We start from the raw sequence: 21,855 nt of genomic DNA, 5'->3' as shown, positions 1-21,855 counted from the left end.
ATCTCTCTTAACGTACACACTTATATATATGTTTCTGTGGTTCGCGTTTCTTTTGGTGGTGAGTATATTGTGTTATATACAAGTATGCATTAGGTGTTTGACTACAGAAGTAACACATGAACTGCTTGTGGTGACGTTCTCTATCAGCCATGTGTTCTCCCATAATACATATGACAATACTGCTATGTTTAACACGATTACACACAACTCACTACGGTTAGTAAACTACGGTTAAAACGAACTCAAATGGACCACTAATTTTAGTTCGTTATAACCGTAGTTCGTTATAAGCATATATACAGCATCTATACAGCAAATGGCCGGGAACCAAAAATGAAGATCGTAATATCCGTCAGTTCGTTATAACGTATTTTACTGTACATTCGGACTTGTATTTAGTATTTTATCAGATTTGATAATCCAGGATAGCTTAAGTAAGTGTGCCATTCTTGAAGACTTGAGTACTGCTTTTGGTTTGGTTTGGATTTTTTAGCGCCGCACTCAACGATATTCCAGCTTTATAGGGTAAATAATCGACTCTAGACCAGACAATCCAATGATCGACATCATGAGCATCGCTCTACGCAATTGGAATACGATGACATGCATCAACCAATTCAGCGAGCCCGACATAACAACTTTAAGCATGTAATATGTGTTTCAGTACAAAAGTGATCGTGTAGCGCATATTGAATGGACTAAAGAACTGGCAGCCCGACACGTCCTGTGAACTTTTCATGAAATGAGATGGGGTGACGTTGATTTGAACGTCGCGTGCACGGTTATTGCACGTGCGTGTCTGTCTGTCTGTCTGTACTAGTCCGGACTATCATGCCGTTTTATAGAGTTGGCCCATATCGCAGTGATATTTAACCGTGATACCCTACTCAAACACAGTATCCTGTTCCCGAGCCCGGCTCGAGCCGACCAGTCCTTGTTCTACCCCTCTCGGCTCTCCATGCATAGGCTTTATCTACAAGACCATGGAGTCGGTCACGACGAACAAATATTTGACAAATATAAAACCCAGTTCTGGTGAAGATACTGTATCAGCTTAATGTGTGGGGAAAGCCCGAAGTGACGCAGGTCTCAGACGCTTACCACTCTGGTAAAACCCCAGCAGGCGGATGGCGCTGACAAAGCTAGACCCAAATTGGGGCGAACCGGGATTCGAACCCATAATCATAGGTTTGTGGCGCGCCCAAGGGAGGCAACTCTACACAGCAGAATGCTGCGCCTTAAACGACTTGGCCACCCGTGCCCCTCCATTGAACAGAGCACACAACATGGTCATAATTGAAATATATTTAATAAGATCGGAAATTAGCAGCTCCACCAAGTTTCCTTGTTGATTCCTCACAGGTCATAAAACTCTCACACTTGAAATTGTTTCGGACCATGGTCTTTCCCCGGACACAGTATTCTGGTTTGGTCTGGCACTGACCGCGACTGCAGCCCACCTGCTTGTAGCCACAGTGATAGGCCTCGTACATCTTAGTGACCAGTCGACCCCAGCACCGATGACCAGTCATGATGCCCTTGAGGTCACTGCGGTACAGGCGGCATTCTCTGTAGTTGTTGGGTGGACACCGGATGTGGGTGAGGTCAGTGATGAGGTCCTTGAGGCAGTCGCAGTGAGGGAGGTCACGTGTGGGGGTGTCGTGCCAGCACTTTGTGCAGAAGGTGTAGTCCATGCATATCCGGTCGAGCTCGTCCAGGGGAGGGGTGCAGTTCAGGGCTCTGGAACACATGCATTGGGAGGGTCACGTTTAGGTCTGTTGATAGATGATTGGATGGTTCGCGTTAAGGTATGTTGATAGATTCATTAGATAGGTCACGTTTAGGTATGTTGATAGATTCATTGGATAGGTCACGTTTAGGTCTGTTGATAGATTCATTTGATAGGTCACGTTTAGGTCTGTTGATAGATGATAGGATGGTTCGCGTATAGGTCTGTTGGTAGATTATTTGAATGGGATACGTGTACGTCTGTTGAATAGATTTGTTGGAAGGGGACACGTTTAGGTCTGTTGATAGATGATTGGATGGTTCGCGTATAGGTCTGTTGATAGATTCATTAGATAGGTCACGTTTAGGTCTGTTGATAGGTTCATTGGAAAGTTAGCGTTTAGGTCTGTTGATAGATTCATTGGATAGTTAGCGTTTAGGTCTGTTGATAGATTCATTGGATAGTTAGCGTTTAGGTCTGTTGATAGATTCATTGGATAGGTCACGTTTAGGTCTGTTTATAGATTAATTGGATGGTTCGCGTATAGGTCTGTTGATAGATTCTTTGGATGGGATACGTTAACGTTTGTTGAATAGATTTGTTGGAAGGGGCACGTTTAGGTCTGTTGATAGATGATTTGATGGTTCGCGTATAGGTCTGTTGATAGATTCTTTGGATGGGATACGTTAACGTTTGTTGAATAGATTTGTTGGAAGGGGGCACGTTTAGGTCTGTTGATAGATTCATTAGATAGGACACGTTTAGGTCTGTTGATAGATTCATTAGATATGACACGTTTAGGTCTGTTGATAGATTCATTGGATAGGTCACGTTTAGGTCTGTTTATAGATTAATTGGATAGTTAGCGTTTAGGTCTGTTGATAGATTCATTAGATAGGACACGTTTAGGTCTGTTGATAGATTCATTAGATAGGACACGTTTAGGTCTGTTGATAGATTCATTGGATAGGTCACGTTTAGGTCTGTTTATAGATTAATTGGATGGTTCGCGTATAGGTCTGTTGATAGATTCTTTGGATGGGATACGTTAACATTTGTTGAATAGATTTGTTGGAAGGGGCACGTTTAGGTCTGTTGATAGATGATTTGATGGTTCGCGTATAGGTCTGTTGATAGATTCTTTGGATGGGATACGTTAACGTTTGTTGAATAGATTTGTTGGAAGGGGGCACGTTTAGGTCTGTTGATAGATTCATTAGATAGGACACGTTTAGGTCTGTTGATAGATTCATTAGATAGGTCACGTTTAGGTCTGTTGATAGATTCATTGGATAGGACACGTTTAGGTCTGTTGATAGATTCACTGGATAGGTCACGTTTAGGTCTGTTGATAGATTCATTGGATAGGACATGTTTAGGTCTGTTGATAGATTCACTGGATAGGTCACGTTTAGGTCTGTTGATAGATTCATTGGATAGGTCACGTTTAGGTCTGATGATAGATTCATTGGATAGGTCACGTTTAGGTCTGTTGATAGATTCATTGGATAGGTCACGTTAAGGTCTGTTTATAGATTAATTGGATAGTTAGCGTTTAGGTCTGTTGATAGATTCATTAGATAGGACACGTTTAGGTCTGTTGATAGATTCATTAGATAGGACACGTTTAGGTCTGTTGATAGATTCATTAGATAGGACACGTTTAGGTCTGTTGATAGATTCATTAGATAGGACACGTTTAGGTCTGTTGATAGATTCACTGGATAGGTCACGTTTAGGTCTGTTGATAGATTCATTAGATAGGTCACGTTTAGGTCTGTTGATAGATTTTTTGGATGGGATACGTTTACGTTTGTTGTTTAGATTCGTTGGATGGGGGACACGTTCAGGTCTGTTAAATAAATTTACTTGATGGGTCACGTTTAAGTCTGTGATAGATTCATTGCAATGATCGCATTTAGGACTGTTGATAGATGCATTGGAAGTGTGAGGTTTAGATACATGGCAAGAGCGATGTTAGCTAAGACTGATGGAGACCTGGAGGTGCCAGAACCGGCCGTGCGCCTCGTTATTATGTATAGCCACATCAACCTAACATAGGAGAACTTTTATCGAGATATGTGCTCATGTATAGCACCCTGTTGTTATGGAAACAACCCACACCCGGAACCCTGCCTAAGGTTGCCATGGAAACTACCTGCACATATAACCATTCATTTATAGTCTGTAAGTCTATGGAAGTCAGATTACCATTGATACACGCCTGGACGGTACTCACGTGCATCGTTCATAGTGATTACATCCCCAGCAACAAGGGCTGAAGAGGCTTCCCTTCCATCGTCCACCCCAGTTGCCATAGCTACTAGCCTCCCGCCTCTCTCTCAGGAGAGCATCAAGAGCAGGTGAGGTAGATTCTGAAGAAAGGAGAATAACTTCAACATGCAGACGTTATCTCGAGATCTAATATCTCGAATGTACCGATATATCGAACATGACTACATAAATACATTTTATGTAATTCAGTGTGCGTCGGTCATGCGTTTTAAAACCAAACTAAACGGACATGCAACTATATCGTTTGTCCTGATTAAGATCACATCCATGTTGTATAGGGGATACGGGTGGCCCAGTCGTCTAGGCGCCGCAATCCGCTGTGCAGAGTTGCCTCCCCTAAGCGCACTAAAAAGCTATGATTATGGGTTCGAATCCCGATTCGCCACGATTCTGTTTCTATGTTTGTCAGCACTATACACTTAACCTTAGTGATAAACGTCTTAAACCTGCATCACTTCGGACTTTCCTCCTACATAAAGCTAACACGCCGTGATATAACTGAAATACTGTTCAAAGCGCCGCTAAGCCATACTCACTCATTATTATCAGATAACCAAAACTATATATAGATTATTAAGCGGGTCCCAATTAAATACCGTTTTTATTTCGAGTGTGTTTCAAAACGCATCTAAATCGCGAAATCGATCCGACCCTATTTTATAGTAGCGCACCGTAGTCCGTGGACTAGTCTAAATTACAAGGCTCTATCGCAGCTCGAAGAACATTCAAACAACGGATCTGTCCATATATCCACATATCGGGAGGCTGTTAACGAAGAAATATAGATGTGTTTAAGCCTATTATGTATCAGACTAAACAAAGAGGAATCGAAAACTTTAAGAGAAACTATCCTATGACCTATTTCCGATCAATATGTTATGTGACATTTTGGCACGTATCCTAAATATTTCCAAAATATAGTTCACACATGTCGTTTCATTCCAAAGGAGAGACTGTTTACTTGTCTGCCCTGATATCGTGTCATGACTGAATTTGTTTCAGTGCTTTTGTGTAGGGTTTCTGTGACATCACGGCTTAGGCAATATATGTTTTAATGACTTGCGCAACCTTTTATGCATAATATAGACATTAACAAAGTTATAGATAACAATCGACTTTTAAGAACAGCTTGAAAATGCGTTGTGTTATATCACATAGTGACACATCACACAAGAACTGGATTTTGACAAGGTTTAATCGAACTTAAGTACATGGTATATCTTTTTTTCCCCAGATTGCCTCTCCACGCAGCTTTTTCAGCATAAACCTACAAGTGAGTGAGTGGGTGAGTTATGTTTAACGCTGCTTTTAACAGTATTCCAGTTATATCCCCGGCGTGTCAGCTTAATGTTGGAGGAAAGCCCGAAGTGATGCAGGTCTCGGACGTTTACCACTTCGGAAACTTAATCGCGGCGAACCGGGATTCGAACCCATAATCATATGTTTCTGGCGTGCCAAAGGGACGCAACTCTGCACAGAGAATTGCGGCGCCTTAGACGACTGGGCCACCCGTGCCCCCTTAAACTTACAAGAACTCTCAGATCAGAAAAAACAGATACTCCTTCAAGTCCCAAAACCTAGACTTATTTTTATACTGCAAATGCATGTTTTTACTGTTGTATCCTAACACCTCCATGCCGTGAATGTAATCACCGTATGTTATAAATCCAATATATCCCTTGAGTAGGCCATCTAGCTTACGGGGGCGTCGGCGTAGCCCAGTTGTTAAAGCGATCGCTCCTCACGCCGAAGGTTCTGGTCCGATTCCCCACATAGGTACAATGTGTTAACTCCTACCCCCGCGAAGACCTGGTTAGAAATGGTCTTCAACAATCCAATCCATGCATGGTGTAATAGGCGACTAACGGGATCGGGTGGTCAGGCCGCTGACTTGGTTGATGCATGTCATCGTATCCCAATTGCGTAGATAATGGTCATGATATCAATCACTTGATTATCTGGTCCAGGCTCGATTATTTACAGACCGCTGTCATACAACTGGAATATTTCTGAGTGCGGGGTTAAACAACAAACAAACAACAACACAATGAGACCATGCTCAAGTAGCCCGAGGCGACCGACCTAGGGACCTCGTGACGAACACGCACCTGTCATAGGCGCTGTTCAAAGCACAGATTTAAGGCTCTTTCTCAAGTGTATAAATTATCACGCTTGTCTACATCAGGTTATTGATGAACACACAAAGCGTCTGCCACCAACTTCATCGAAATCTCCAGACATGGATTATGAGGTAATATTGTGTGAATGACGGGTATATTTGTTGTCAATTTCTTATTTTGATGTCGGTGGATACACTGGGTCATTTTGAATATTTTAGTGTTTTTTTCAGGGTTTTTAAAAAAAAAAGTATTTTACCTTCTTGCTGATAAAGTTCCTGTGGTATCAGGTCACATGACTTGTAAACAAGTTTAATTGGCTTGCAGGTCCGCTCGAAAGAATTTTCGATCGTCACATCCGGGCTCTTTACCAGCACCCCGTCCTTGGGGAAGAAGAACATGAAATAGGAGCATTAAACATGTGGCGTAGCTATGGCCCTGGAACAGCCAGACAGATCAGTTTGGTTTCGTCTCATTCATTGGTATAATAAGTAAACTTGCATTATATAAACAACTTACAGGGGTGTGGTAGACTCCACGGGTGGTGGTCGATGGGGTGTAACGGTTTGGGGGAACGGATGGCGAATTCGCCTATATTACGGTTATTGATGGAGTTAATTACATGTATGTATGTATGTATGTATGTATGTATGTATGTATGTATGTATGTATGTATGTATTCTGAACTGTTTTTTTGGTATATTAAATACTTATACACCTGATGAAATCATTTGGTTATATATATATATAAACAGATCTTTACTGCGCTCGCACGCGTGTGTGAAGGTAGGTAGGAAGGTAGGTAGGTGGGTGGGTGGGTGGGTGGGTAGGTAGGCAGGCAGGCAGGTCGAACCGCTTTATTACATAGATATAAATAAAGCAGACATAAACATAATATACTGTATATTAAGGCCGAGTTATGACGCCTCATCCTGCCTGGAGAGCGATATATCTCTCCACTTACCACTAAGGACGACGACGGGACGAAGTCGGTGTCGGTCATGTTGGAGTCTTCACATTGAATGACGCGTCGAGGACGCCCCTCCTCGGGCTTGGAGGTGATGAGCAGCATTTCCCGGCCCTGGAGGAGACAAACACGTGACAGGTGACGTCATAGGTAACACGTGGTGACAAGTGGGCACGCTGTGGATTAACGCTGTCATTGTTAATGTGAGTGATCGTGTTTACTATTCGAGACACGATGTTTCCTTTCTTAAGTCGATGCAGCCCCGCGAGGATTCCGCAGAGGTCTCCATCTTCCCCTGTCGCGTCTCATCCGACGAAAGGGGATCGGGTGGTCCGATTCGATGACTTCGATCATCTCTGCTGTTATCAAAACAATTTAAATACGGTGAGTGGGTATGGTTTTACGCTTTTAATAATATGCCAGCAATATCACGGCGGGGAACACCAGAAATGGGCTTCACACATTTTACCATGTGGGGAATCGAACCCGGGTCTTCGGCCAGACTGGCGAACGCGTATACCAATAGGCTACAGCACCGCCCCCAATGTCAATACTATTCTCAGTATTTTTGAGTAAATTTCGGTGTTACCCTTACAGATTGAATTCTCACGACCTAGAACCCCTGGACATGATTTGGTTGGTTGGTTGTTGTTTAACGCCGCACTCAGCAACATATTCCAGCTATATGACGGCGGGCTGGATATAATCAAGTCTGGACCAGACAATCGAGTGATTAATATCATAAGAATCGATCCACGCAATTTGGATGGATGACATGCATCAACCAAGTCAGCGAGCCTGACCACCCGATCCCGTTCGTCGCCTCTTACGACAAGCATAGTCGCCTGTTATGGCAAGCATGGGTTGCTGAAGATCATTTCTACCCCGGATCTTCACGGGTACCCTGTACATGGAAGAGTTTGACTGCTATGTATAAACTTGAAGGGTGGAAATTATAGCTGAGTGAGTGAGTATTGTTTTACGCCGTTTTTAGCTTCAAGCAATATCACGGCGGGGACACCAGAAATGGGCTTCACATATTGTACCCATGTCAATCGATCACGGGTCTTCGGCGTCACGAAGGAAAGAAATTATAGCTGACTGCAATCTCATTAAAATCAGACCTTAGTTCTCGCTACCGCTAAACAACGATATGAAGACATCCCATTAGGGGTCACGTCAGAACGACCTTTTATCCGACCAATAAGAGCGTCGCTTACCAGATCATGAAAGGGACAGTCGGAATGTGATTTCTAATCATACAACCTCGAAAACTTTAACATGGGGTATTCCGAACGATAGTTACGGGTTTAATGACTGAATCCATACAATCTAGACCATCTATTAGCCATTCCAGAATATTCTTTCGTTTAGGTTTCAAATTTGTAATCGAGAATTTGTCAAAATATGTTTCGAAGCGTAGTCGCCAATTCAATTTGAAATAAGTGCCGTAAAGCACGGGAAAGCTGCCTTCTGATTGGTCATGCTATTGGTGGGTCAAAATTCGCGCAAGGTCGGTCTGACGTGACCCGTAATGGGATGTCCTCAGATCTTTGTTTAGCGGTAGCGAGAACTAAGATCTGATTTTAATGAGATTGAGCTGACTGCGATATATAGTTCATTTAACTAAATCATTCTATTCTCATCAGCATGTCTCCATAGTAGCAGATGGTGTTTAAAAACACGGAAATCTATATTTTAATGTGACTGTAATGTGACAGACACCAGAAACAGATCCATCAGCGTCACATCAAACATACGTGCATCACATACTGTCACTTCGAAGGGGGCTCACTTCGATCAGAAAACGGGAAAGCCCTATGTATTATACAATAAGTGTACTTGCTGTCGTCAAACAGTGACACTTCTGACATCTTTATCTTGGTACCATTCGCTCGGTCTTAAGATTGTTATGTTTGTTATGGAATTTCAACGCTCTGATATCTGGGCTACCCATAGCAACACAATATAGAATGTCATAAAATAAGGGATACATTGTTTATACATACAATATCGGTATTGATTAGTCAGTCGAACAGAGACAAAAGGGCATTTTGAAATGAAACCATTTGGCAATGGCTTCACTACCATAGAGGCAAAGTATTATTTTTTAAAGGCCATTTATAAAGCACAAAAATGACTTCGTCAGTGATCGTGTTCCAAGCTAGTATGAATGTCCTTTATCAAAGGGAAGCTACTCTAATCTATGAGACGTGACGTTTGTTTAGGACCTGCCCAGTCATATTACATTGTCGTCATGTCACGAAATGCTGTCGTATATCCCACACAGTGACAACATGAACAAAGTAAAGTTTCGGGCGTGTGTCGGCCAGATCCATCTATTCGAAGTTCGGGAATAGACCCTGAAGTCATTGAGGTCTACAAGCACAGGTATTGGAATTGGTACGCCTACCGTCCTCCCTAAGTTCCTTCGTTGATATCTCCAGTGTTGCCTGCACTTGTATAAGACATCAGTGGTGCCTCAAGTAGACGCTCATTTTCGGTATCTAAGACTTTTAATTTTATAATGATAACAATAATCCCAATCTTTTGTCTGGACTTGAAAGCCGACTGTCAAAGGCGACGCCATGATTGTAAACACTGAAAAGACATTGTCATACCTACCTGACCTTTTTATGTGCATATGTATCCGTAAATGACGCCCCCACCCCCTACCCACCCACCCACCAACCCCCCGAAGTTGTTTGTATCCGTGGTCTTTATTCTGCACCGAGAAGCCTACCCATTTTGTGATAAATCGATTTATCCATTGTCTGGGACAAGCGGAGTGCCGATACTAGACGATAGCGTCGAAATTCGTTCTGTCTGGACCCTACACAAATATCCTTTAAAACCAAGACATTTTTTTATTATTAATTTGCTTCATTTCTTTATAGTTTACTACATATTTATATTTCCCTTTGCTTGTATTTCTATTGTTCTTATTGTATTCCATTTTTATCTCACTCTATTCCTGTGTGTCAACTTATTTCATTATTTACCTTTTTGTCTGTTTTATTATCATATGTTCCATACCGTCCCGGGTTAGATCAGGTGCGACCAAAGCCTGGACCGTTTTGCAATTACCAATATGCTTCAGCATGTAATATGTTCTTTGAAAGTATAAAAAGGTTAACAAAAATGTATAGCCAACAAAATAGTTGAAGTTTCACTGTGTACCACACACACACACGCACACGCACGCACGCACACACACACACACACACACACACACACACACACACACACACACACACACGCACGCACGCACGCACGCACGCACGCACGCACACACACGCACACGCGCATTACCTCTTGGTATTTCTTGAGGACGAAAATGTCGTAATGAGGGTGTGCCACTTTTATCGTCTGTTCTTGTGTGACGTCATTGATATACAGGTCCTCATGCGCATGTCCATCAGAAGCCAGGAAGTCGAGTTTACCGACTGAAGCCTTGTCGGATGCATCAAGTATGTCGTAACCGACGAAAGCATCTTCCTGTGAAAGACAATTCAGAACAGTATTACAAATTAATAGTGAGTGAGTTGGGTTTAACGCCGCTTTTAACACAGTATTCCAGTAATATTACGGCGTGTCAGCTTCATGTGGGAGGAAAGCCCAAAGTGATGCAGGTCTCAGACGTTTACCACTTCGGTGAAACCCACGAGCACGGGTATGGTGCTGCCAAACTTAGAAACATAATCGTGGCGAACCGGGATTCGAACCCACAATCATAGGGTTCTGGCGTGCCGTAACTCTGCACAGCGAATCGCGGCGCCTTAGACGACTTGGCTACCCGTGCCCCCTACAAATTAACAAATTTAAAAGTTGTGGCATTCTTTTACAAAGCCAAATCAAGGTTCAAATTACTGAACCCTTTTTCAAGTTTTTCAGGAACTGGGTAACGTAAATCGTTATCTCTATACTGCAAGAAGAACTTTTTTCAAACATTTTGAGAAAAATTGTTTGTAGTCTTAACCTACTATTTTATCAACATGTGCATGAAAGAAAAGATATCAATAAAATATATTAATAATTAAATCAATTAGTATGTACTGTAGGTATATAAGTTAACTAGGTTAGGGCCTGGGCCAAAGACTCGTAAGTGTTACTTATGGTTTAATATAAACAAATTCCAAACGAATTATGACGTTGTGACGCAGTATACTCACTTTGGTGTAATTAATTTGCCTCGCAACAGCTGAGACCAAGGTGGCTTCTGTGTGGGAGGTTAAAGCGTTAGATCGTCACTCCGCAGATCTATGCTCGATTCCTCAAATGGGACCAATGTGTGACGCCCATTGGCGCATTTATATGACTGGAATTTGATTGAACCCGTTTTTACAGCTAGCATTGTCCATCGTCTCAAAATGTTAATAGAACCTTTTTGCCAGGTGAATTTATGACGATACAATTCGATCTACGCTTACGTTAAGGTCATTGAGTCGTTCATGCTGGTCATGTAAAACCTGTCAGTGCCCTCATGCATCGCTTGGTTGGTGACACACTAAACTGGTCCTTATCCTGGCTGGCGCAACCAACAAAGCCAACAACCAACAACCGGCGGCAAGAAGTTGTAATGACATCTGTACCACATCCGTTTATAGTTGTGCATTACTTGGCTTCCTTTAAACCCAAATGGGGGGCATGGGTGGCCCAGGCGCCGCGATTCGCTGTGCAGAGTTGCGTCCCTTGGGCACGCCAGAAACCTATGATTGTGGGTTCGAATCCCGGTTCGCCCCGATTATGTTTCTAGGTTTGTCAGCACCATACCTGTGCTCGTGGGTTTCGCCGAAATGTAAACGTCTGAGACCTGCATCACTTTGGGCTTTCCTCCCACATGAAGCTGACATGCCGTGATATAACTGGAATACTGTTAAAAGCGGCGTTAAACATAACTCCAAAGCCCAACTCACTCACTCACTCACTTAAACCCAAATGTAAACAAGAAAGCTTTTCGGTGGCAAACTCTTTACATGTACAAGAAAATAACTTTCGCAAACTATTTAATCAACACTAATAGGTTTCAGCAATTTGATCAATTTCGTTTCCTGTTTTACATCCTAAACCATGTTTTTGACTGCAATGCGAATTCCCCCCATACATACTAAATTTGATAAATGATATCTTTCCACAGTATATGAGCGCAGTAGACTGTTAAGGCCCAAATTAGGCCAAGCCGCATTCAGCTGTCTCTTCTTACCATGATGGCGGGGAACTTTCAAATAAATGTCATGCATTTTAGGGTTTAAATGGAAGTATAACTGACCAACTAACAACTTATCGAGATATTTCAGAACCGGTGGACCAAATACATGTATTTTATAAACAATTGTTTAAAAAGATACAAATGCATGTGATATATATTCAGTTACCCGTCAGCTTTCTCATAAATAAATGTCCCCCATCTCATTATTGCGGTTAACTTCCGCAAACAAATGGCATAAATTACAAAGTTTAAATACAAGTAAAGTTAAACAAGTGGCAAAAAGTCGAGAAGTACAACACCAAATGTGACATGTTATACGTAATTGTTTAAAATAATAGCGATGTATGTTCTTTCTTTCCAATTACCCAGAAAGCCATATTCAATTTCCATCAAGTCACATAGACTTTTCAGAAAACTATTACAAATAAAGTTATGTCTACACCACAAAAGGTTGTTTGGACGATAAAAATAATAACAAACTGCTGTGCTGATGTTAATTTGGAGAGCAACTTTACTTCATTTTACTCAACTTTACTCCTCCATTTGTTTTCATAAGATACAGAGGGCCAGTGCATGCTATGTTTAGTGTCGTCCAATCGCACCCTCCGACACATCGGAGCGTATGTCTATCTGGACAGAAACCTAGTCAAGCCTACGAAATCGTCCAGTCCCTGCTCTTGAGGGTAGACAGAACCCAGTCACATGTCACACTTACAATACACCCAGGCGCCACTCGCCACAATAATAAATCCGTTAAACTAAGCAATCACTACCTATTAGTATCCTTAATGACATAGTCATGACAATCAAAATAAATCAGATCATCACGCGCTGCATCAGTCAACATCCGCGTCAAAAATCCCTGTCCACACCGTTCATCAGTCGCTGCGGGCGTTACACAAAGAACCTCATCAAATCACGTCTTCATCCAGTAAGAAAACAAGGTATTTATAGAAATACCTGATTTCATAAACACCATTAATCTTTCTGTGGCTTATGATCTGACATATCATGTTCAATCTGTTGTATCTATTTTTATGTTCTCTCTTGTCCTTGTCATTGACAAGTAATGTCATGTTTTAGTATGTACTACTCTCAAAATAATTAGGGGAAATAAAGAGCATTCCCACCGGCAGAGGGAACACTGGGTGTCATCACTGATTTTCAGTGATCCATTCATATAATTTTCATCACTCTTTTGCCTTTTTGATCCATTCATATAATGTTCATCACTCTTTTGCCTTTTTGATCCATTCATATAATTTTCATCACTCTTTTGCCTTTTTGATCCATTCATATAATGTTCATCACTCTTTTGCCTTTTTGATCCATTCATATAATGTTCATCACTCTTTTGCCTTTTTGATCCATTCATATAATTTTCATCACTCTTTTGCCTTTTTGATCAATTAATATAATTTTCATCACTATTTTGCCTTTTTGATCCATTCATATAATTTTCATCACTCTTTTGCCTTTTTGATCCATTCATATAATTTTCATCACTCTTTTGCCTTTTTGATCCATTCATATAATTTTCAACACTCTTTTGCCTTTTATGTCCAATGAAATCTGTTTCTGTAGATAATGGAGACAGATCATTCTCTGACTCTTGGAAACAGTATTTCACTTTTAGAGAGACGTTTCCTGCTTGACAACGGTAAAAGGATTTATACCCAAACGTCGCCTTTACAGTATTAAAGAAGTTACTATCCATAAATTGTGCCTTCTTTGTCATCCGTCAACTTCTAAGTAATGCCAATCAAACAATTCAAGTACTCATTCACATATTATTTTAACACAGCATCGGTCAACACAAATACTATTTAAAACGGCGCCTACGAAAACTAGGCTTGGCAAATGGCAAGTTTGATTTAAGTCGTGTAAATACATGTGTTTATTAGGGTAGAATGGTCGTGTGTAACTATCCTATATATGAACGTGTGTATTTTACCGATTCTCAATGCTGACTGTTATTTAATAATAATTAACAAGCACATTTCCTTGGTGTCAAATGCCATATACTCAGTGAATGCTCATACTGCTACATTGATAACATGAGAAAAATAGCTACCTACAATGTTGATACGGTCCATAGAAGATGGAATTGATGCATGTAAGTTTATCAACATGTAGAAGCATAGACTTTTGAACAAATGTGGCTTTAGCCCAGTCTACAGTAGTGTTGTTCGAGCGGCAGTGGATTCCATAGTTCAGAACCATTATATCGGAACGATGTGTAGCCTTAATTGTGAAAATATATTTTTGAAAATATGCATTTGTTTCTTCTTCGGCATATCTTTAAATATACTTAATTAAAGCCAATTAACTATGACGTCATTTTTTCTCACTTCAGAATATCTAAATTAAGATATATAATCTATTTGGATGAAGTTATTTGGGTAAATACATTCTAAAATGCTCCCTCTCTCTCTTTCTCTCTCTCACACATACATACTCTTTTCTTTTCTTTTCCCTTTCGTGGGGAAAACGAGCACATTCTACCAATTGGCAGTTTGTTTTTTCTGTCTGTGGTGACATTGACATAGTTTGTTTTCAATTCACACCTGCGTAATACCATGTCATCAACCTCACCCTTTCTTTCCTTTCTACCCCTGCTCATACACTTCACCTACCTCCCAGACGTTCTTCGTGTGCAGTATGGACGCCGTCAGCACGACTACAGCAGCTACGGATGCAGCAGCAAGGATCCCAGCAGCAAACAACAGTACCTTCTTTGTACCCGGCTTCGACCTAACGTCATCGCCGTCGGTGAGGACTTGCTTTCCGGAATCTGTCCCTGATGTCATTCCGTACTGTTGTCTCACGCACTGATCCACAGAATGGTTGAAGTGACTTCGCGGTAGCCGGCCCTAGTTCACCTGGATGACACCTAGTCCAGGTACAGTCTATGGAGCTTTTTTGTGAGATACCCCCAGGCATTTACATCAATTGGTTACCATGGCGACCGAGTATCATGGCTTACGTACCTTATCGTCAAACGCCTATTTATACAATTAAGCAAGACGCTCTTTCATCACTGCCTCAGCACACCTTGGCTGAAACCACGTTCACTTAACACATGTCGGGCAATATCGTGGGCAAGTCATTATTTGAGGCCATTTGGTATTAGCGCTCAAGCCCCGCCTCCTTCTCAACTCCCATGACAAAAGAGAACACGATGTTTTATTTGACGGCTTGATTTCCAGACGGACATTTATACGAAATTACTGAAGTACAGTAAACTACGGTTATAACGAACTCAAAGGGACCACTAATTTTGGTTCGTTATAACCGTAGTTCGTTATAAGCATATAAACAGCATATATACAACAAATGGCCGGGACTAAAAAATAAGTTCGTTATATCGGTCAGTTTGTTATACGCGTGTTCGTTATCATCGAAGTTTACTGTAGTTTTTATACTAAATGATAGTCTTTAATTTTTTTCCAGTTATAATTTCAGTTAAAAGCAAACAAGTTACATAAACACAATTATCCTACGTGTAGTAGAACATCAACAATCATCATGTTCTATGATTAGTAATTACGTATTATATATAATGTTGTTTAATGTATTCTTCCAGCTATTTCAGGAACACCAAAGGTGTGTTTCACACATTTTGAATTTTGAGAATCGAACCTGACGATTACGCTACCCCTGCATCCCAGAATATAAACAGATGCTCCAGATCTAATCCTCAGTGGTCTATTTGCATTTAAACGACAGATAGTTTACTTATAATTTTTGTCAAAGTAATATTCGCATGTCAGGGCCAGAGTAGCCGATTTGTCTGACACTGAATGCTGTTCAAGGGCCGTCAAACCAAAACCCTTCACTTACTCACTCACTCTTCACTGAACACTCATGCTCGCTCATGTGGTTGATGCATCCCAATTGCGTGGATCGATGCTCATGTTGTCAATCACTGGATTGTCTAGTCCAGACTCGATAATTCACAGACCGCCGTCATAGAGCTGGAATATTGCTGAGTGCGGCGTAAAACAACAAACCAACCCACCAAATCTGTCTTTTCTCTTCTTTTGCCACCATTAATTTTCAATGAATACCTGTGTCCAATTGAACATTACTTATGCTGACGTCTCCTTGATGTTATCAAAATGTATTCGTGTTGGTTTTGTTGCGATAAAAGAGTGAATGATTCTTATTAAGCTAGGGGGCACGGGTGGCCAAGTCATCTAAGGCGCCGCGATTCGCTGTGCAGAGTTGCGTCCCTTGGGCACACCAGAAACCTATTATTGTGGGTTCGAATCCCGGTTCACCCCGATTATGTTTCTAGGTTTGTCAGCACCATACCCGTGCTCGTGGGTTTCACCGAAGTGGTACACGTCTTAGACCTGCACCACTTCGGGCTTTCCTCCCACATGAAGTTGACTTGCCGTGATATAACTGGAATACTGTTAAAAGCGGCGTTAAATCCAACTCACTCGCTCACTTAATTCCCTAGTGTGGTGATCTACCTTCAGTTGCTGGGGATCTGTAGCGCGTTTATATCATGTATTGTTATGTTTCGTGCTATCCTTTTTATTACTACCTACTAGTTATAGATCTGATTCTGTGATATGTCTAATTATTTTGCTGTCCTTCATTGGCAGGTTTTTATAAAGTCTAAATGTATTTATAATGTTTAACCCTCAATTGTCACGATATAGCTGAACTATTGCCGATATGACTTTAAATTTTAACTCACTCACTCACAAGCTACTGTGCTGGAGAAATTTTATTTCATTTATATATAGATAGACTCCAGGTAGAGGTATATAGAGGAGCCTATTGTCTCCAGAAAATGTGTTTACATGTCCCACCCCGACCGCCTCCGTGGCCTAGTGGTAGAGCGTCCGCCAAGATAGCGAAAGGTCCGGGGTTCGATCCCCGGCAGCGTCATACCAAAAGACGTCGAAACATGGTCCTTCTTGTTACGCTGCCTGGCGCTCGTAATTTAAGGGCTAAAACAACGACTGGTCGGCTCGGAACCAGTATACTGTGTCTGAGTGGGGTATTCATGTTAAACTGTGGCAAGGTATCTCAGTGTGCTAGCACTATAAATCGGCATCAGTCCGGACGAGAACAAGCAGCCACACGCACAGTGCATGCACGTCGCTATATAAGTGCAATTATCATAGACGCGACGTTAAACCCAATTTCAACTCACCTCACACGTACCATCCGTCAAGCAAGAAATACAATTTAAAAATATTACGTCAACAACGTTGCAAGTTTTGTGATTCCCCTGTGATGAATCAACAAATAAGTAACAGTCGACAGTTATCAGGGAAATAACATGAAACAATACTCTTTGTTACATATATAGTCCCTTGATTGATGAGCCTTGCCTCAGTCCCCACACTCCCGGAGGGGTCGCTCAGGGACCCTGTGGTGCAGCGAGTAGACATACACCTCCGGATATAAAGAAGATTATCGTCATCATTACTCGGTCATTATTAACGTCAGATCGTATTTTTGTTGGTTAGCTAAGGCGCCATGTTCACCAGTGTCAAAACACACGTAAAGCAGTTGAGTAAAACATCCAACATGATTCACGTTAACGGCAACACCGTAAAGAACTTAATAAATATGTTTTGTATGTATATATATATATATATATATATATATATATATATATATATATATATATATATATATATATATATATAAACTGGGCGGCAAAAGATAGTATAGGTCAAGTTCCATGATCGATAAAAAAATAACAAGAAGATGTTTTGTTGTGAATTATAATTTTAAATTAACTAGGGAGGGGTACCAAATGGTTGATCAACCACAGTTTGAATGAAATTGTGCAATCACAGGTAATGTAAGCTCAAGGTAAACAATGGTGGGGTAAGAAATTTCATTTTCAAAAGTTGTCTGTAATGTCACTAAGAAATTGTCAGACACACTACAAGTTCATTGTCGACACAGTTGCCTTCAATAGCGTGTATGACCTCCAGCTGCCTCAATGCATGCTGTGATACGCCGTCTCATCGATGACGTCAGTCTTCTGATGACGTGGACTGGAATCTGTTGCCACTCGTCTCTCAGGGCCTGCCGCAATTCTTGTCTGTTGACGGGAGGCTGATGGCGTGTTCTAATCTGTCTGTCAAGATTGTCCCACAGATGTTCAATAGGATTCATATCGGGTGAGTGGGAAGGCCAGGGCAAAACGTCAACGTTGCAGTATGGAGCCTGGCATTGTAGTGTTGAAACAATGTCCCCTGCTGTTGGTTTTGTAAGAACGGAAGCACAACTGGCTGCAACACTTGGTCTCTGTACTGCACAGCGTTCAGGTTTCCCTGTATAATCACCAAATCAGTCTTCTGATCTCCACAAATACCGCCACACACCATGACACCTCCCCCGGCGATTGGATGAACCTCTCGAATACACGCCGGAGCCAAACGTCCCCCTCCGCGTCGATAAACTCGTTCTCTGCCGTCGTTTCGAAACAAGTTAAACCGACTTTCATCAGTAAGCAGCACTCGTCGCCAATATCTCACTTGCCAGCGTCGAACCTGCCTCGCCCATCGCAGTCTCAGGCGTCGATGTTGAGCAGTCAGTAACATTCCTCGGAAAGGACGATACGCTCGGATTACAGCAGCACGAAGTCGTCGTAGTACTGTACGTTGGCTAGTGGGATGTCCCAACGCTGTTACTGCCGTCGCCGTCGCGGTTACGAATCGCAGGTTAATGAGCCGTATCTGACCGTCTTCTAGTGGTGTTGTCACTCGGGGTCGTCCGGTTCTAGGCCTGTCCTGTGTCCTCCCTGTCTGCCTGTTCCGTTGAATCAGCCTGGCTACTGTCAATGGTGTACAACCAAACCTTCCGGCAATTTGGACCTGTGTTGCCCCCATTTCGGCCATACCGATGTCTCTCTCTCTCTCTCTCTCTCTGCTCCTGTGACAGTCGTGACACTTCGTTTGTGTGCTTTCATCACGTGTGGTTATACCCTGCAGACGAACGCATTTATACAGCGAACATGCACGTGCAGTTTATGCCATAGGCGGGAAACCTGTTTCACCATTTTTTTGTCACCGCATGAGCGCCGTCAAAGGTGGCGCGTTCGGGTGAGGTGTTTTTTGGTACCTGTTTGGACTGAGGTTTACTTGTGCTGTGTCAAGTGACTTTCACTGACTCACAAACAACGTGCAGCCTTTTGCTTCGTCGTAGCATGTGCAAGAGATTTATTGTTCCGGTCAGAATTCTGCTTGGAGCCTGTTTTCTTCTTGGCGGAAGAATCTGATTCATTGTTCCGTTCAGAAATGTATTTCCCTCCCAGGCTTGACACGTGGTATTTTGTCATGATCACGTGAACCAATCAGATCTCAACATCTGTGTTGCATCTGATTTATCTTAATGTTAAAAATGCACATACATAGTATTGACATGCATGTTTGTTCAGACCGAAAGGTGGGTCAATATCTGAAGAATGGTTCCGGTCGACGAGGTAGACAATACATAAAAGCCACCAAACCCTTTCCATAATCAGACCGCCTCCGTGGTCTTGTGGTAGAGCGTCCGCCCGGAGAGCGGAAGGTCCGGGGTTCGATCCCGGGCCGCGTCATACAAAAAGACGTTAAAAGATTGTACTTGTTGTTACCCTGTCTGGCTCTCGGCATTAAGGGGCTAAAACAAGGACTGGTCGGCTCGGAGTCAGTATACTGTGTCTGAGTGGGGTATTCATGTTAAATTGCGGCATGGTATCTCAGTGAGCTAGCACTATAAATCGGCATCAGTCCGGACTACAAGCAGCCACACACACACACACGTACATGCACGTCGCTATATAAGTGCAATAATCTTGGACGCGACGTTAAACCCAATTTCACCTCACCTCACCTTTCCATAATCATGAGGTATCTCTTCCAACAGTAGATTCCATAGTTCGATTCTGAAAATGCCATGCCCATGCGTTTACAAACACTGCGGACCCGTGAAGATCCGGGGTAGAATAGGTCTTCAGCATCCCATGCTTGCCGTGAAAGGCGACTATGCTTGTCGTAAGAGGCGACCAACGGAATCGGGTGGTCAGGCTCGCTGCCTTGATTGATGCATGTCATCGATCCCAATTGTGTGGATCGATGCTCATGATATCAATTACTGGATTGTCTAGTCCAGACTCGATTATTTACAGACCGCCGTCATATACCTGGAATATTTCTAAGTGCGAGGTTAAACAACAAACAAACAAACAAAAACAAACTGCGTCGGAAATGAAATGAAGTCTTTAATTAGATTTGAGATTTTATTATTCGGAACCCGGAAGAAAACATTAACATTTCATTCATATATGTTTTTATTATGCCTTAAAGTGAGTTTGACCAATCAGAGAGCAGAACTACTGACCCCACATGAGCCCGTATACCATCAGTAAAAATCCAAGATCGTTCTTACTGACCTAATATGAGACCGAATACCGTCAGTAACAGCCATTTTGGATTTCGCAACACCAGCCTCATATGTTACACGTGAAAATTCTGGTACAGAAATTCGTTATTCGACACTGTTTTGTGTTTCAATATTGATGTGCAAGGAGGTTAATGGGTTTTTCTAGATCACGTTCGTGACTTTAATAAAGATTATATAAAGTTAAAATTATCAATAAGGGTTGACCTCTCAGGTTTGAAGAGTAGTCTCCCTTTGAAACATATCGTTAACGGTTGTGAGTGTCAAGTTTTGACATGGCATGTACGATATGGATACCAGATAGTGGAAACTTTTCGGCAAAATAAATTATGTGCGTCTCCCAATATGTTTCTGCTAACCTAATGTGACACCGTATAGGGCATCTTAAGACACCATAACTAATAATATGCATGCAATACACAGTCCATTAAAGAAGTTGTTATCCATACAATTGTGTCAACCCTGAATACACAGTCATACAAAAAACGCTTGAATAATGTTTATGTATCACAGATAGCATTGATCAGAGGTTATATCCATTCAAAGCCTTTCAAGTATATATTGAACAACAATACATGTTCCTATTTCCTTGATGTTTTATACAGATTTGGGACCCTGTGAGTTCTAGATAATGGTGCTCGTATTCATCATGAAGATTGCGTGTCAGCTTCATGTTGGAGCAAAGTCCGAAGTGATGCGGGTCTTAGACGTTCACCCCTTTGCACGAGCACGGGTATTGGGTTGACAAGACTACAAACATAATCAGGGAAATACTGGGATTCGAATCCACTGTCATACGTTCCTGACACGTCGAAGGGGCGCAACGCTGTTCAGCAGACTGGTCTAGACGTGCCCACCAGTATGGAGTGAGTGAGTGGATATGGTTTTACGCCGCTTTTAGCAATATTCCAGCAATATCACGGCGGGGGACACCAGAAATGGGCTTCACACATTGTACCCATGTCGGGAATCGAACCCGGGTCTTCGGCGTGACGAGCGAACGCTTTAACCACTAGGCTACCCGGCCGCCCCCCACCAGTATGGAGGACCCGTGAAGATAGTTATAGGTCTTCAACAGTCCATGCTTGCCGTAAAAGGCGACTATGCTTGTCGTAGG

At 42.1% G+C, this 21,855-nt stretch overlaps 1 protein-coding gene across 1 annotated transcript; it reads right to left on the bottom strand.

Annotated features, from left to right (window-relative positions):
- Positions 1-1,293: 1,293 nt before the first annotated feature.
- On the bottom strand, positions 1,294-15,364 carry LOC124150806. Its single transcript, XM_046522877.2, has 6 exons — positions 14,954-15,364; positions 10,421-10,606; positions 7,106-7,222; positions 6,401-6,524; positions 3,969-4,104; positions 1,294-1,740 (listed from the first exon to the last, which is right to left on the bottom strand). Exons 1-6 carry the CDS (start codon positions 15,125-15,127, stop codon positions 1,308-1,310), a joined length of 1,170 nt encoding a protein of 389 aa, XP_046378833.2. The 5' UTR covers positions 15,128-15,364; the 3' UTR covers positions 1,294-1,307.
- Positions 15,365-21,855: the final 6,491 nt, after the last annotated feature.

The sequence above is a fragment of the Haliotis rufescens genome, unplaced genomic scaffold (genome assembly GCF_023055435.1).
Source record: "Haliotis rufescens isolate VD_foot unplaced genomic scaffold, xgHalRufe1.0.p SCAF_21, whole genome shotgun sequence".
NCBI lineage: Eukaryota > Metazoa > Mollusca > Gastropoda > Lepetellida > Haliotidae > Haliotis > Haliotis rufescens.
This window is presented reverse-complemented; position numbering and strand designations above follow the sequence as displayed.